The sequence below is a fragment of the Sebastes umbrosus genome, chromosome 1, assembly GCF_015220745.1.
Source record: "Sebastes umbrosus isolate fSebUmb1 chromosome 1, fSebUmb1.pri, whole genome shotgun sequence".
Taxonomy (NCBI): domain Eukaryota; kingdom Metazoa; phylum Chordata; class Actinopteri; order Perciformes; family Sebastidae; genus Sebastes; species Sebastes umbrosus.
Genome location: NC_051269.1, coordinates 19,229,492 through 19,246,659, shown reverse-complemented (window position 1 = coordinate 19,246,659; position 17,168 = coordinate 19,229,492). Strand labels below are relative to the sequence as shown.

Genomic DNA, 17,168 nt, shown 5'->3' with positions numbered 1-17,168 from the left:
AAACAGATTGTGCTGTGATTTAATTGCAATAAGCAACTACATAATAATGACGATGTGTAAAAAATCTGAATTCATGCTTTGTCAAGTCTGTCTGCAAGATGACAAGCAAACACATTTTAAAATGCTTGTTTTCTGAATGGAGTTTGGATCGATCAGTGCCAGGCTATGCAGTTGCTCCATCAACACTCAAGATAACGTCAGCAAGGCATAAATACGGCAGCGATGTTGTTGGTTATACCATAGACAGACTGTGGTTTATACACATATATTTATACACAGAGTTTCATCCGGTCTATGTACAAATACGATGTACTATCGCAGCTCTGGGTGACCACAGATTGCTACAATATTTTTTTCCTCCATTTCTGATTCAACAGCAACAGAACGTCAGTGACGACAGGAGGAGAATCTCAACGCTGATAGGCTTTTGCGACACAGCATCACACAAATGTCTCGCTCAAGTTGAATTGTAACTCATGCGAATGGTGCGAATACGTGAAATTCACGCCTGGCACAAATTCATGTCTATTCGCGTCTTTGCATTGACTTTGTATGTAATCGCACTCCGCCAAAAGTTCGCTTCGCTCTTCGTGTGAGCGCACCATTATAGAGTTAAATCCACCATCCTACCACCTATCGTTCGCACTGTAGTGAAAGAGCAGTCTCAGCAACAGCAGGCAGGCAGTGAGAGCTTTGTGTGTGTGTATGTATGTGTGTGTGTGTGTGTGTAAAGAGTGGCCAGTGGGCCAGCAGGGAGAAGGAGGGTTTGTGTCTGCACCATCTGGGCTGTCTCCACTCACTTCCTGTGCTCTCTCCACTTGCACTGAGATTTCCAGGTAGCCCGTGTCATTCAAAGGAAGCACGGTATTTTTAAACGTATACCATATTTATGCGACACAAGACGTTTTGTTGCCGTGGCAATGTGTTATTATATGGCAGCACAAACATTGCTGTTTTGATTTAGGTGCTATTTGCCTACAGAGCAGGTAGCTCAGCAAAAACAGAGCTCGCCTCTCACTCTGACCCTTTCTTGCCTCTTTTTTCTTGGAAGTTTCACACGATTCATTCAGGGCTTGAGGTTGTTAAATACACAGCTGTGATTCATTAATTTAATCAGTAATAGCAGATTACAGTTTATTGAGCTGTATCATCCTCCCGATCACACCCCTGCTATTTGTAAGGCTGTATTTCCTCCTGTCTTCCCCTTTCTTTTTCTCACACACACTCAGCACATTAGTGGCTTTACAGTAAGCTAATGATGAAGCAGGCGCCGCTGCAGCTTCCCCCTCACCCACCGTCCTAAATGAGGCTTACAGGTCACTGTAGAGTCAAGGGACAAGTAGGAGTGGCTGAAGCTCCTCAGAGGAGAAGAAGCAGCATGGGCTTGCTTTAAGGCCCAGAAGCACCAAGCCGACATCAAGGAACTAGTGGCAATGAAAACCGACAGTTGCGTCGCCTCACGTCTCCTATGTCTTGGCCGACAAGTTGCATTTGAACACTCCGCAAACACTACAGCCGACGGCCAGTTAGCACGTACGTTCTGCACCTGTGTGAGACAAAATAACTCTCCACACCAGCAGGTAGTGTTAGTCTATAATCGTCATTCAAAAAGGGACACCGGAAGACCGAGGACTGCGGATATACAAGCCGTTATTATGATACGTACATGAAACAAAGCGCCGTTTGCCAACCATTTTCACACCACTCTCACTCACCACCGCTTCATTGCAGATGGCCATGTCGTTGTGAAAATATCCGTGTATTGTAATGATCAGATGAGATGAAGATGAAAAATGAGAAGAGCCTTCTGTGTGTGTCCTCTTGACTTTACTCGACTTTACGGTTTGCTTTCCTCACTTCCGTTTCTCTTCTCATGCACTGATTCGCTTAAGCTGAACCGCCAATCGGAGTGATTTCTCTCACTGATGAGCTCCGCCGCCGATCCAACACGCTGAATCGACCAAAAAACCTCTGACACGGCAGACTAGAACCGATGGTGCGGGACACACGGCAGACGCTCGCCGACCGTTGGCCTGGTGTGTCGGGGCCTTTAGGCCGTGATGGCAGACTTGCTTTAGACCCAAATTTGACCTTGTCAACCATAAACTACAGAGCAGCTTAGCCTTATTTAGGAGATAGGAACCCTGTTTGAAATGTGAGGGTTTTCCTGCCTTGCATTGTCATACGAAATCTGTGGTCACTGTTTTCAAAATGTCCTTTGAGTTTGAATAGCTGCATCCTTGAGGTGTTCATTTATGTACCCTCAATCCTATGGATGCACCGATCCAACTTTTTCAGTCCCGATACCGATAGCGATACTTGGGCTTTGGGTATTGGCTGATACTGATTACTGATCCGATACCAGTGTTTAATTAATGAGCTGTATGCCTCTCTGTGTGGAAGTGACTGGGATTATTTTTTATGTGTAAGGCAGCATCAGGCTTGAGTTAAACATCGCTTTCCCAACTTCGTAAAACAAGATGTAATAAATACTGTAAATACGTAGATATGAATTTACTGAATTGTTATTAATTATTAAAATAATGAATCGTACACCAACAACTTGGTAAAAAATCTTCAAAATTAACTGGAATTCAAATTCAAGTGTAAACCTTTTTAATGCAGAAGCAAAATGGTCAACACTTCAACAGGAACTCAAATTCCAGTATATAATGTATATAGTATATAAACAGAGAACTGAATTGAATAGATTGGCCCCTTTGTCACCGATACCCGATCCAGCCATTTGAGTCAGTATCGGCCCGATATCCGATCCGATATCGGTACCGGTGTATCCCTACTCAATCCACCACTGCATTTCTTCTCAGTCGCAGTGAGGGTCAAATGTGAATCTCACCATTGGTGTAATTCGGTCCAATTGGATGTCGCAGGTAATTTTTCCGCCACACTGGCGCTCTTATTCCCTGAAGCAGTATCCCTGTTGTAAGTCTTTAAGTTGACATTGTGCTCGCCCTCTCTGCTCAAGCAGAAAATTAATGGAGATCAAACTAATGACTGATATCTAATTAGTGCGGTCAGCCACTTTCATGGTTGTGCCTGATACACACACGCAGAAGAGTTTGACTGAGGAGTGTCTCTGCATCCATCTGGTTATCTGCTGGCCACCCACAATGGGGGGGCTTGACATAAATGATGTTTTACCTCGGGACATTTTGTCTTTCCCAGCGTGATCACCTGGATAAGACTGTGCATGATGAATATCAGTGAATTGTGATATTTTTACCAGCAGCAGTCAATCTTGAAACTGTTTAAGTTTAGTGGGGAAAGTGTATCATATTGTTAGCACAAATGGAAGTCCATTCTAGCTAGCTATCCGTTCTAACCGGGATTAGAAGCCCAAAAATTGAAATGAAATTTTGCTACAGATAACAAACACCTATTTCGGCACAGAAACTGAGTTTATTTGCAAGTTGTCCAGAGGGAAAACAAAACTGGTTTTCAAGTAAATATGTTTCTTGCTGGGTTGCTTAAATATTGATTTGCTTTAGAATAGATTTTATGTTCAGTATTGCCTTATTGCCTGTGTTTCCCCCAAAACATGATATGAAAGACTATTCCAGCTAAAGACATGTACTGAATGTCTACTAGTTTGTGGCATACCAACATTCGGCTGTGACTACAGGTGTTTGCCTTCTGAGATAACAGAAAGCTGCATGCATGCTGGCTTTAAGCCATTTAAATAAGCTCTTGCTATTTGGCAGCGGTTGTTAAAAGATCAAGTCTGCCAAAATCCCTGAAAGATTTACGTGTCTCATCTTATCTGATAATTTTTGTGTTTACTTTTCCTACCATTTGCCGCTGTTGACGGCAGCCCCTGACCTCCAGGTAGATTTGTTTTCCCCGTTGCTCCAGCGGGTTGAACCCTGGCTTCACCTGTGCACATCTTGCTGCCTTTCCCTCTGTTTACAGTCCCTGACACAGTTGCCAACCAGCGGTCATGTAGAGCAGACAGATCAGGTTGCCTCACTGTTGATAGCTCCCCCCTCTCCTGTGTCTGTCACCCACCAGACCTGGGTCAGGAAGCATCTGTGAGTGATTCTGACGATTCATTTTCTCACCTACTGCTTCGTGCTTTGTGGCATTGGATGTACCGCATTATGGCTTTTCAGATCATGAAAGGCAATCTGCGAATCACTGAAAATATATACTAATACAACTTTTAGTGGATTATTTTTCAGTCTTTCTCTCTGGTTCTCTGGTTTTTGCTAAGACGTGGTGCTCTTGGCACATCAAAACAAAACATAAAAATGGTAAATACTAGACTGTCACGTCAGTTGTGAAGAGACAGAGCCTCTAATTACTCCCTAATTTCTGTGTGTATGTCTGCTGGGTGTGTGTCTGTGGGGGTGGGCATGTTGTTTTCCCAAATTCCCCGGCAATGAAACAGATAATGCTTCCTGCTGTGCTTCTGCTTTTTCTGAATCGCAGCCCTCCTTTTAAAAAATGATTCTTTTCTCTCCTTATCTCCCTCTTGTGTTGTCGGTTACGGGTAGCGGTGCTGGCAGGGGGCCAGGAGAGATGATGGGCCCTGCAGGCGAGAGCAGAGTAAACTGGCTTAAAGGGCCAGTTTACGCCATCAGAACAGCTTGTCGGATGGTCGGAATAGCTTTAGAAAACCCTTTCCTCCCCACACACCTTTCTGACGTAGGATTAGCGGGGAGGCTGCGTCCAACCATTCCTGTAACTTTCCGAGTCCTACGATGCGACCCACTTACCGGCCTGATTGGCCAGCTGTGCGGAGGTTAGAAAGTATGCTGGGTTTAAACTTCTCTCTCAGCTCTCTTTTTCTTCATTTGTTCCACAACTATTTGTGGTACTTTTTATGTGAACAGCTGAGTGCAACACCATGAATTTCTTCCTGGAGCGAGTGTCTGAACATCTGCGCTGATATCCCAGTTTTTAACTATGACGGCTGGCTTTTCAGCCCACCTTTTGAGTGTGGCATTTCTGAACAACTCCAAACACTTTTGCTATACGTCGTGGCCGGACAACACATCGTACGACCTACTTCTTTTTCTAGCATAACCCTTCCCTCAGGGGAAAGGGAGGCGTGATTTGTGTGAAAGGAAGAAAGCCAGACATTCGGTTTCCCTTAAACCACGTGACCATGTGTGTGTGTGAGACTGTCGGCCATGGACAACTGCCTGAGCAGGTTACTAACCACAGGGCTTCCCTCTTCTATGTGGCTATTGCACATTCCCTCTTTTGTCTCCTCTTAACATCTGAGTGATTGTCTCATTATTGCATGTTTCGGAAGCGCTAAAGTTATCTTCTCTTCTGGTTTCTGTTCAAACAGAGCCCAAAGCATTAATAATGCCTGGAGTGTTATAGATTTTTACAAGTGTTGTGACAGGATTTTTTTTTTTCTTTGACTTACTATTCTACCTTTACCATAAGAAAAAGAGAATAGGGAATTAATATTGAATGAAGTTGTAGCTTTTGCTTTTCCTTAGCTTGCAGTTGTCTAATCTCCTGCTCTGTCTGTCCCATTGCCTGAAGTGGTCCAGAGAAAAATCCATTTCAGATTTTCCCTTTAACTCTTGCAAAATGGTGAAGGTACACAGTGTACTCTCAGAGTCGGGGCATTTTGGGCGGGGTGGGGTGGTTGGGGGATCCTTGAAATCAAACTACAGAGCCATTGGGGCTTGAGGAAAGCCCTTTGGAATCTGAATCAGCTAAATGCATAAAAACATCGAAGTGACGAATGAGGTAATCTCAGCAGAGTGTTTTGCTAAATGGGGAACTTGCATACAAACTATATCAAGTCTCTTCATGTGGTTTAGTCAGCAATATTTTAACACTGTGTCTTACATAAATACATAAAATATGACAGGAATCTTACCCGATGAGGAACTTTTATCTAGCATGAAACTGTTTTCAGTGGGGCCAGTTGCATAAAAATTGACCAAGTCTTTGTCGTAAACATAACTTAAAGTCAGACGTGCTATAAACACTTAAATTTACCGGTTGCATAAAGCTTCCCTATGAGCGACTAATGTAAAAACTGGCTTAGCGTGTCATTAAATGCATTATGGGCTAAATAAGACACTTTACAGAAGAGAAAATGTCGGATGCAACACCACACCAAGTATGGGAGAAAATAACAAAAAGTTAAACAGCATAAATCCAACGGTTGTTAGAACCATTAAAGATTTTCAGAAACATTTCAAGAATATGGTACAAGAATCCAAAAAAGTTATGGGTAAACAGTTGAAACAGTCAGCTAACAAATAGCTAAAAGTAATGATAAACAGTTGAAATAGTTTGCTAAAAATAATGTTAAACAGTTAGGTAAAATTGGCTAAAAGTAATGGATAAACAGTTGAAATAGTTAGCTAACGGACCTTCTAACAGATTGTTGCCATAGCAACAAAGCTCTCAAATTAAGTCTTAATATTTATGCAACCGACAGGCGTAATTAGACTAGTCTAACCTGACAATCTAAGACGAGTCTAAGGCCAAGACTAGTAAGTTTCTGCAACTGGCCCCAGTTGTCTTTAGAGTTTTCCTTAACCCACCTCTCTCCAGAATCCCACGGGTTCAGCCATCACTGGACGACCGGATCTTCCCCACACAGCCTGGAGTCGCTGCTGTCTACAGCGTGAGTCACTGCACACAGCCCTTCTCACAAACACATCCAACGGTATGCTGCAGTGCATGTACAGAAAATACACACTTCAGATACAGAATACACACACATAAGACTCCTATCTAAAATACGGACCGTATGTAATTTGCATACACTTTGACCATGACTGTACCAAAAACAAACACTCAGTTGCCAGATTATGAGGTACACCTGGCTATAAAACTACTGCAGTGTTATGCAACACTACCTTCATGAGGGTTGCAATGTTTAGTGTTTGTTTAAACTGTTTAATGGAGGTGTTGATTTAACTTTATGGTAATTTTTTGGAGCCGTTTGAACTGCATTGCATCTCACTGAGAGGGGTCTCTAATATTCATTCTACCCTCATTGATATAAATAGGGTGGACACAATATTAGAAACTCCTCTCAGAACATTATAACCATTATAATTATGCTCTGATGTAGGCTTCATGCCAACCCCAAAAACATCAACACATGAGGTGATTCTTTTTGCTGTTTTTGACCTGACCACAGAGTGCCACAGACATTGCTGTTTTTTTGAGGCAGAGCGCCCAACTGAAGTTCAGTGCAGGAGAAACGCACCAGTTTCCTCCTAAGAACATTGTAACCTTTATGAAGGTAGGATTTATTGCATTCGTTTTTCAAGTGTAAACCCCTTCAAGTGTACCTGATAAACTGGCAACTGAATGCGTGTTGCGTTTTAAATATGTCATACCATGCAAGATGGCAGTGCCTGTAAAGCTATTCAGCCTATGATTATTTTTTTTTAAGAATGTTTTTTAACATTGTGTGACAGATTTCTTTTAAAATGCTATATTTTTTTTAAAGTGTAAACAAATCTCTGAAAGAGGTTGAATAGCTTTTACAGGCACTGTAAACATGCATTTGTGTTTTTTATCTTTTTATTACGTAAAGAAGAAGGCATGCTTGTAAAGACAAAATGCTGTGATCTGTCTGCTGTGGAACTTTGTCACCTCAGGGGACCTTTGCCATTCATCCTCTCCTTCAGGAGTTAATTAACATTTCCTGTATGTGATCTTTGTCATAATAATATTCACATAACTCAGCTAGGGGCCTCAGGAAGACTGTTAGATTTGGTCAGAGAAAGAAGTTGCTTTCATATGCTGTCCTTGGCTGAACTCTGGGGGTGGGCATTTATTGTCCCGTCAGTGACCGGCCACACCTACTGTATCCCCCCAAAGACAAAACCCCAAATGGCATCCTCCCTTTCCTCTGAGGACATGGCAGACACCATCTGCAAGTGGGCATCGTTCTGTACAACGATCCATGTTGAGCACTGCTGCTGCTGCTGCTCGCAGACCCTCAGTGCTTTGCTGCACCATTCTGGGCTTCTCCTCTCTGATAAGCCCAATGTGCATTTATCTGGAGTGCTAGTGATTTGTTAAAGGGCTTTGTAAGATACTGATTATCGGCAATCCTACTATTAAATGTTCACTACAAAAATCAGAAGACAGGAATATTGATTTCCCTTTTCACTTCACATTTTATTGATTTTCCTCACACACAAAAATGACACAATAAATACAGTCACGGCGCTTGCTGAGGCTTCCCCAACGTTTTAATTCTAGCATCGTAGCGGTCATTTGTGGGAAAATATCGACTCGTGTGTTTGTTAGCTCCCATCGTGCTTTCATTTTTACAATCTTTTTTACGAGCACTGTAGTTTGCCGTAGAAACGCCACTTTGATTATTTGACACCACAAAGAAATGCTTTCAGCGATGATATGATTTCTGATATACAGAAGGTAGCTTGCACATTGCACCAGAAAAGCCACTGTATGCTTGGAGCTGATTTATCCACTGTTAAAACAACAGTACTGGAATCGCTGCTGATTTTATGAGATTTTCTATCCTCGTTTTAAGGCGTTGGGCTGCAACAATGATGACACTGGTGGAAATAAACCGTGCCCATGGCATGAAACAGTTGTTCTCTGCAGTGGATGCGGGGCTTGTACACTCTTTTTTCCCCCTTCCCCTCATGTACAGCTCCCATACAGCCTCTCGCCTCCCCTCCCCCATCCCATCACTCTGTATGTCCTCAGAATCACTCACTCGCCTGAAGCAGAGCAGGCTCCTCCCCTGGCAACAGCGGCTAGATTAGTTGCTTTATCCCAGGTCATCTGAGGGAAGTGGGCCACACATAGAAGATGGAGGGATGCAGACAGGGATTGGTACTATAGAGACTGTACAGAATATTGCCTGTAGATTTTAATACAATCTCATTTTGTAGATCTTTACTGCTTGAGCTGTAAAAGCTTTAATGGCCAGGGTGCGTAGAGATAAAAAAAAAAAAAAGGCCCTGGAGAGAGAGGTGGATTGCCCAGCTTTCCAGGCTGACTCTGTCTCAGTACCTCCTGCTTTCTTCCTGCAGTATCCTGTCTCATTCCCTGGTGTGTCAGGCTTGCTGCAGCAACAAGCAGCACCTGCAGTTGTGCCAGCCCACAGCTGCAGCAGCCAAGGCCCATCCTGGCTACAACACCACAGGCTCAGAGCTGAGTCAAATCTCCTCTCTCCCTGCCCATATTGACGAGGCTTGTTAAGCATGACTCGGTCGTATCTATTGTATCAGGTGCACTCTTATTTATCTCAGATGAGTGGGATTGTAATATGATTACTTGACCCACTTTTGCCCAGACATCCTTGCACAGCATAATTGGGCACAGCAGGCTGCAGCAGAGGCCAGAGCCACTCTGCAGGCTCTCAACACCCATCCATAGCACAGGTCTCCACCTCTGCACACATACAGGGGCTAATCCTCGAGCTTTAGCTTAATTTACATTCCTCAGCAGGAGGGAGGACTAATGACCTGTGGAATTCTGCCTCTCCTGTTCCTCCTCTACGTCATTTTGAGTGTGTGTGTGCATCAGTCTGATATAAAGTGTATCTGTCTAACCGTACTGTTTTTATGTAATGCAGGTACCCAGGCATGCTGGCCCTCCTTACACTGCTCACGACATCACAAAGGGACACCCCAACTTGGCGGGCACCCCGCCCGGTCATGCCCACTCCCCGGGGCTCTCTCAGGTATCACTACCCACAGCTTCCCCATATCGCTACCCTAAGGGCTGGGAGACAGGCGGAGGGGTGAGTTTATCACTGTGTCCGCCGTAAACCTCTCTGCGTATTCATGTTTGATCTGTCAATTTGTCCCCCTTGCTTTTTGTGACTTGTGTTCTGGCTGGGTGGCAGTGCTACTCTAGAATTATCATTTCAGCAATACAATCACATCATGACAAAATGTCACATAAATATGTTGTGACTTACATGTTTAAATGAATGAGAAGTTATTTTTTAAACCAAAACTTGTCACAGTGTAACATTTTGAGCACATTTTTTTTTCAAAATGTTTTGGATTTTTGTTCTAGAAAAAAATAATTTGGATGAACACAAGTTAAACTTTTTGACTATTTGTCTATTTTGAGATAATGCTGATATTTTGTATGTTATTTCTGCCCATATCACCGGCCCCTGACGTGTGTTATTTGTCTTTTCTTACATCAGCTTCTTACACGTATTGTTTTTCTGTTTGTCCCTTTTCTTTTACATTGCTTTAATACAGCAGTAAGCCATGTGTGCATAATTGTATTATTTTAATGCAATTCAGATTAACGTATCATTCTCTATGCACTGGTGCCTATAGACAAACATGCATCTACTATAGTCTCTATACAGCACCTGTTTAATCCTGATAAGGGTCTGGAGAGGGCAAGCCCAGCATGCATGTGGCAGAATGGAGATAAATAGTATATCCTGATTAGGTTTCAGGGCTGATGCATATATGGAGAAACGCATTTGAATTGACATGACCTGTTAGCCTTAAGATTATGGGAGGAAAGCAGAGCCCCTGGAGCGAACAAATGGGAGAACATGGGTTTGAACCCAGAACCTTCTTGCTGTGAGGTTGTGGTACTAACCACCTACATTGATTAATGTTTTGATGTAAGAGCCAACTGTCACTGATCATTGTCTGGTTTGTCAGCTGCAAAACGTTGTGTCACTGTGGGAGGAATACTACATTGTGTCCGCCCTATTGGTAAAACCACGCCACATGAATCACCTGACAGTCATGATCACTATTTCACCACGAGGTTGTGATATACGATCATTTGCTCAACCTAAATTCAAAATGTGCAGGTCTGTTTTTAACATATTGGAGCCAGATCTGTGAGCCCTGCAGTCCTCTGCGAAGCTTCAACACCATCGGTTTAACATTTGAAAGCATTGCCAGTCATGCTGGGGTAAAAGCTGTGTGAAAAGGCAAAGTGGGAAATAATTAATCAGGATTGGGAATACGTTTTAAAAGGGTATGTGGGTGTTAACTTGTGTATACTACCAGGGTTAAGGGCAGAAGCAAAGTGATTATCTTGGATTTGGGTAAGAGAGTATTTAATTAATTAGGATTAGAGATGGTTGGGGTCAGGTAAGGGTTAATTATACATGGTAGAAAACTTAAAGGGACTTCCTTCTCCGTCCGTAACTACAATGAGATCTATACACACATTATAGAGATAGAATAGGGCAAATTCAAAGGACCAAAACACAACAGAAATAAATCAGGAGCGAGCATGATGGGAAGAAAGTTTCACCCACACATCACCCTTCTGTGATTAAGACTTCATCACATCATCTGGTTACACTTTTTTATTAGGAAAAAAACCTAAATAAATACAGTGGTAAATCTATGTAACAGGTTCATCGTTAACTCATTGTCAGACAGTGACACTGCTTACTGTGATGCTGACATCTCGGACCGCTGTGCCGCTCTCGTTTACAAGCATGTCGTCTCCGTGACTCAGCTTCTCTGAAAGTATGTGACCATGCTCTCGAGGAATCCAGTTGTTCCACTTCACCGTTATAGCCTAATGGCCCACTGCCTCACCCTGAAGCAGCTGTAGCCTCTCACACCAGCCTTCTATAGATCGTCTTGTCAGCCAGCAAAAACTTAAATTATCACCACCATACCAGCAGCAGCAGCAGCTTGGAGTAGAGTAAGCAGATCTGCTTAAACCCAACTCTGCCTAGCTCCGCTGCACACTAGATGAGGAATAAAGCAACACAGGGTTTGCAGTCCTGGAGGGTACCAATTATCTTTGCGCAGCACATAAACCCCAAATCGAAAACATTTTCTCCCAGCAACATCCATGTTAGTATTGGCGGTGTATCGTTAAGGTTAGAACTGGTCTGTGAAATGTCTTAATGAAAAGAGTAGTGACTGATTTCTGCACAGTTCCTGGTCTGTATTATAATGAACCCTCTCCTTCTCTTGTCTGTCTTTGCTTTTCTTCTTTTGACAGTCTCCATACAACCCTGGACAAAATGCTGTTTCCGCCCCTCTAGTGTATTCTCCCCAGACACAGCCAATGAATGCACAGCCACAAAGTCGCCCGGTGAGTGTCCCTCTGGTCTTCGATTTACAGCACACCTGCCTCCAAGTACCCAAACAGTTTGTGGTTTAGTGTGACTGCAGGGCTCCAGACTTACTCTTTACATTGGTTGCACTGGTGCGTTTTAACTTTTTCATTTAGGTGCTCCAGCACAACATTTTTCACTCCGCCTTTTGGCTTCAAAATAATACATTTAAAATGTTACCTTTTTTGTCAGTTCCCATAGGCCTACACAATTTCTTAACACATGAAGTAAATGATTGTTACCAGGAATAAAGGTTCAGATAAATGATTTTGAGTCGGACGAGGCCATCTCCACCAAAGATCTTGAATCAGAAGGGCGCTGGAAGTAAGGGGTCCAAGGGGCCATTGCCCCCCCCCCACACACGCTATGCCCTCGTTCCTGATTTGCGAACGGGAGCAGATGAAGAAAATGTATAAAATGCCATGCCACGCCAAGCTTTGATGCTCGCAGTACTAACGTGTGAAAATTGCCAAGGCCGTGTTTAAGTGCAATCCACGTTTACATGTAAGGGATAATGTACAGTAAGCCGGTCATTGTTGTGAAATAAACCCTGTAGCTGTACATTATCCCGCCTATTACACAGCTACTTACTTAAGAAATCAACAATTTGACACAAAAATGGTCCGCCAGAGTCTGACATCAGAACTGCGTCCATAGCAAATAGTCTGTTTTACATAGCAGCGGCCTGTTATAAAGAAATAACAGACCGTAGAACGCCATAATTGACCAATCAGAATCGAGTATTCAACGAAGCCGTTTAATAAGTTACGTTGGTATACAGTAAGAGGAGCGCAATGTGTGCGCGAGGGGTCGATTGACCGAGAGAGAGTTGCGCTTAGAGCAGATCAGCTGTTTGGTGATCATCGGAGCAGAGAAGAAAGAAGCGGTGAAGTTGTCTCGTGTTATTAAATGTAGCCTACAGTGTCACACACACACTTTTTGGCCCACTTCTGAAATGAATCCAGCGCCTCTGATCAGAATTAGGCATCTTACCGGGGACAGGGGTGACAGATTAGTTCGTGGTAACCTCCTCCGCTGATGACGGCTCTGGGCTGGGCCGTTCAGGGTTGGGGACAGGTATAACGCCGGGCACCACAGCATTTTTCTTGACTAAAAAATGATCAGTAGTTTTCTTCATTTCGAACTACTAGTATGTTTTATGGTTTTGATGTTGCTTTAGAGGAGTACAGGGCGCGGTTTCACATATAAACACACAGAGACAGACCTAGTAAATATCAGGCGCACCGGTGCAACCACTGAAAATATTTAGTCGCACTTGACAGATTTTTTTTCGCATATGTGACCAAAATGGTCTCACTCTGGAGCCCTGTTTGATTGAGTCAGTGATGGAGGGTCCTGGTGTTTAGAAGTCGCAAAGAGCTCCAGAAATGTTGACCGATCTCAATCGGCTCATGGAAGTGAGGCACTTTAAAATGTTTTTTTTAATGAGGTCTCCTTCGTTGTCTCCTTAAAGGCTCCTTATAGACTTGTTGTGGTCGGTGGTATTGTATCACTGGTGGCATATGGGACATGAGTCTACACTGGTGTCATTTATTTCCGTTTGTTACAGCCCTGTCCAGGTGGAGTAGGAGCACAACATAAAAGTTAAAAGGTTGTTCCCTGTGTCTATGTTATCTTAGTTTAAATTATCAATGTTTGTTTACATTTTTTATGTAAAGTCAAGCTGCTCTGTGTTACAATTTTTGTTTAGTGTAACCTAAGGAAAGCCACGTAAAGGTCACTAACACCTTTTGTGAAAATCTTGCGCCACAACAGGCCTAGTAAGAGATTTCTAAATATTATATTTTCTCTGCCAGCATTCCTTGCACACACACACACACACACACACCTAGTAAACATTATTTATTAATCTTGCCTGGCTCCTGCCCAGCCCCCATCTATAGAGCAAAGCTAACCAGACCTCGGTCAGTGTGTGTGTATACACATCCATGGGCTTAAGTCTTGTTTTAAACTGTGTGGCTACAGTGGTAAGGTTTGCCACATAAGAAACTGGAAATTATCTTAATCCCACTATAGTATGCTTCACAGCAAAAAAAATTATATTCCTTTCTTTGTTTCACAATTAGGAATCACTTAAAGCTAATATTTGCAAATACACACGTGGACTTGGGTCTGAGAGCTGCATCATGTGTCTCTAAAGCTTTGTTACTCTGTGGTTTTGTACTGTATTTTCAAGCATCTGCCCCCATCGCTCATCTTATCTCTGTGTCTCTCTTATGCTCTTTCTTCTCCCCGCTTTTGCCATCACTGCTTCAATCTCCTTGCTGGACCTCTCCTCCCTCCCCCACCAGTTTGCTACGGGCCCTCGACCAACCCACCATCAGGTAATTTATCCCCGCTGAACGCCCCCCTCCTGCTCCCTCTCTTGCATCATCATCATCAAAGCAGTTTTTGCTGGTACCTGCTGGCAAAAGGGCTGTTTGTGGGACGTCTGCTGTTCCTTAAAAAAAAGTCTCGGATTTGAAAGCACTTCAAGTGTCTTGGATACAGTTAAAGAGGTTTTAATTATCATGGGATGCTGCTAATTAATCAGCGTATCCAGCCAGGTGCACAGAGCAGTTTCCTGACGGGTGTGTTCTCGCACTATTCATGTTTATTTTTGTGGTGAGATTGATCTGAGTTCATTCCAAGAATTGAATTGTTATTTAATAGTCTTCATCAGGTTGAGATGTAATGAAGCTTGTGGGTGTCTTTGGGCTCTGAGCGGAACAAGTAACCCTTTTTTTTGCACAGTATGTTAATGATTGTGATTCTCCCAGCCTTCCATGCAGTTCATATATTTTTCTGAGTGACTATAAGGCATTTAACATGATAGAATCCTGATCTTCATCACATTTAACCAAAGAGGAAATGACTAGGGCTGGGTGATATGGCTGAAATCTTCTATCATGATATAGGTCATAGGTCATTTCATATCTCGATAACGATATATATCACAATATAGCGTAGGTTTTCTTTTGTGTGTATATACGTATATATAAAAATAATATATGAATAGTCTATATGTAGTAACTACATGGTAAAACCTTTTTCTACTGTTGTACATTTTGTAATTAAATACAGGCCAGGCCTATATCACAACAGAAAATGTATTGAAAAATAAATACGATAGACATTTTGACTATGCATATCGCCATATTGCCCAGCCCTAGAAATGACTAGTCAGTCTATGATTACATGTTTGAACTTTGTACTGGTGTTGTGAGCGTATAGTGTTTTGCTTATTGAAGAAGAAGAAAAAAAGGTGAAGGTAAAAAATAACGAGAAGCTACATTATAGGATAAAATAAGTCACTTAGCAGGATAACCTGCTAATCAGAGAGTGCTCTCTTTCAATTGCATCTACCACGAACACACTGTCGATAACAGCTAATGTGCCAATGGTGCTGGACACACTGCAGGGCACTTCCATGCAGCATTAATACTGTATGCACTGCAGTTCCATTAATGTGATGTGGTGTCTTCAAACAGGATATTGGAGGTGAATATCAGCTCTTGCTGTAGCTAACACCAACTTGTCGTTTTAAGTGTTTTGATGTGGGAAGGTAATCAGATATATTTTTCCCTTTTATTTGTAAGGCATTAGTTGATCCAAGCGTAATAGTGACATTATTTGCTATCAGGCTAGTGTTCAAGGATATTTTGCTGTATTGCTTCATGCCAGAAAACAGAAATGGAGACATTGTTATTTCCGTGCTCGCACAGCTAAATCTGTGAGACATTTTTTTAACACCCTCATGAGACCAGGGTCTCATTTGTTTCCAGTAATTACACCAAGGTACTGTAATTAAATTGGCTGTTTTATTGTTGTAGTATTGTATTGTTTTTATTGTAATTTTGTGGTCTAGATTAATTCTTCACAGCTACATCTGAAAAGCCGAATTCCAGTTGGACACAAACGGCTACAAGAATTAGTCTTAAAGGAATACTTCACCCGCAAATTGACCAATTGTACATCAATTACTCACCCAGTGTTCGCTTGAATTTGTGAAGAAAACTTGTGTTTTTCTTGCATGCCTCCCCACGGTGAACGAAGAATCCAAAAGCCGAGAAAAGTCTTGATGAATTGAAATAAACGAGGGCTGCGATTAACAACAACAAAACTATATCAAAACATCCATTTCTCTTACACAGCTTGTGCAGAATAATCCAAGTCTCATTTATCCAGTCGTATGCTCACTACTTCCCAAACACATGCATCTTCACTAAAACCTTACTGTTTAAAACACTTAGGACTTGCACGGACGAGTAGCGCTAGGCCTGTCACGGAAACTAATATATTGTCCTAGAAATATATTATTATCATTTAAGATAAGATAAGATATTCCTTTATTGGTCCCGCAGTGGGGAAATTTTCAGTGTACAGCAGCAAAGGGGACATAGTGCAAAAAACAAGAAGCATCAGCTAACACAGTAAAAAAAGAGCTAAATAAAGTGTAACAAAATATGAACCATTTAAATAGAAGGAAGTATAAAAATAGGAGCAGAATATATATATATAGTATTGACATAAACAGACTATTAAAAAATTGCACAAGTGGAAAAATGATATTGCACAGTGAGAATGGAATGAAAATTCCATCTGAAAATATTGCACAGTATGAATTACACCTGAGTAGTAATGATATTGCACAGTCAGTATACAGTACAGTGCTGTTATTGTCAGTATTTGGTGTGTAAGTGTATTTGGTCTACTGGGAGCAGTGCTGGTTGTGGAGTCTTGACAGCTGCAGGAAGGAAGTACCTGCGACAGCGCTCCTTCACACACTTCGGGGTAGAGCAGCCTATCGCTGAAGGAGCTCTCCAGTGCTGAGATGGTGTCCTGCATGGTGTGGGAGAGTCGTTCCCCATCATGGATGACAGCTTAGCCATCATCCTCCTCTCTCCCACCACCTCCAAGACCATTTTATGTCACTGATATAATGATAATATAGTACACCCTTTAAAAGAGCGATGAGCTTTTAACTCATCAGGATGTTCAGACATTGGAATTGAAAAAAATATTAAAATCCATTCATTATCTGTAACCGCTTATCCTATTCAGGGTCGAGGGGAGGGCTTGAGCCGATACTAGCTGACATTGGGTG

At 42.4% G+C, this 17,168-nt stretch overlaps 1 protein-coding gene across 22 annotated transcripts in view; it reads left to right on the top strand.

Moving 5' to 3' along the window:
* Nucleotides 1-17,168, top strand: part of eif4g3a (eukaryotic translation initiation factor 4 gamma, 3a) — a 67,478-nt gene that overhangs the window by 7,504 nt on the left and 42,806 nt on the right. For 10 of the 22 annotated variants that reach the window (XM_037778707.1, XM_037778793.1, XM_037778641.1 and 7 more), the window contains exons 2-6: nt 6,550-6,664; nt 7,145-7,249; nt 9,569-9,736; nt 11,947-12,039; nt 14,374-14,406. In XM_037778707.1, the coding sequence (XP_037634635.1) occupies nt 6,550-6,664; nt 7,145-7,249; nt 9,569-9,736; nt 11,947-12,039; nt 14,374-14,406 (514 nt within the window). The remainder of the gene's footprint in view (nt 1-6,549; nt 6,665-7,144; nt 7,250-9,568; nt 9,737-11,946; nt 12,040-14,373; nt 14,407-17,168) is intronic. The other 12 variants (XM_037778784.1, XM_037778741.1, XM_037778774.1 and 9 more) reach the window with 7 other exon arrangements.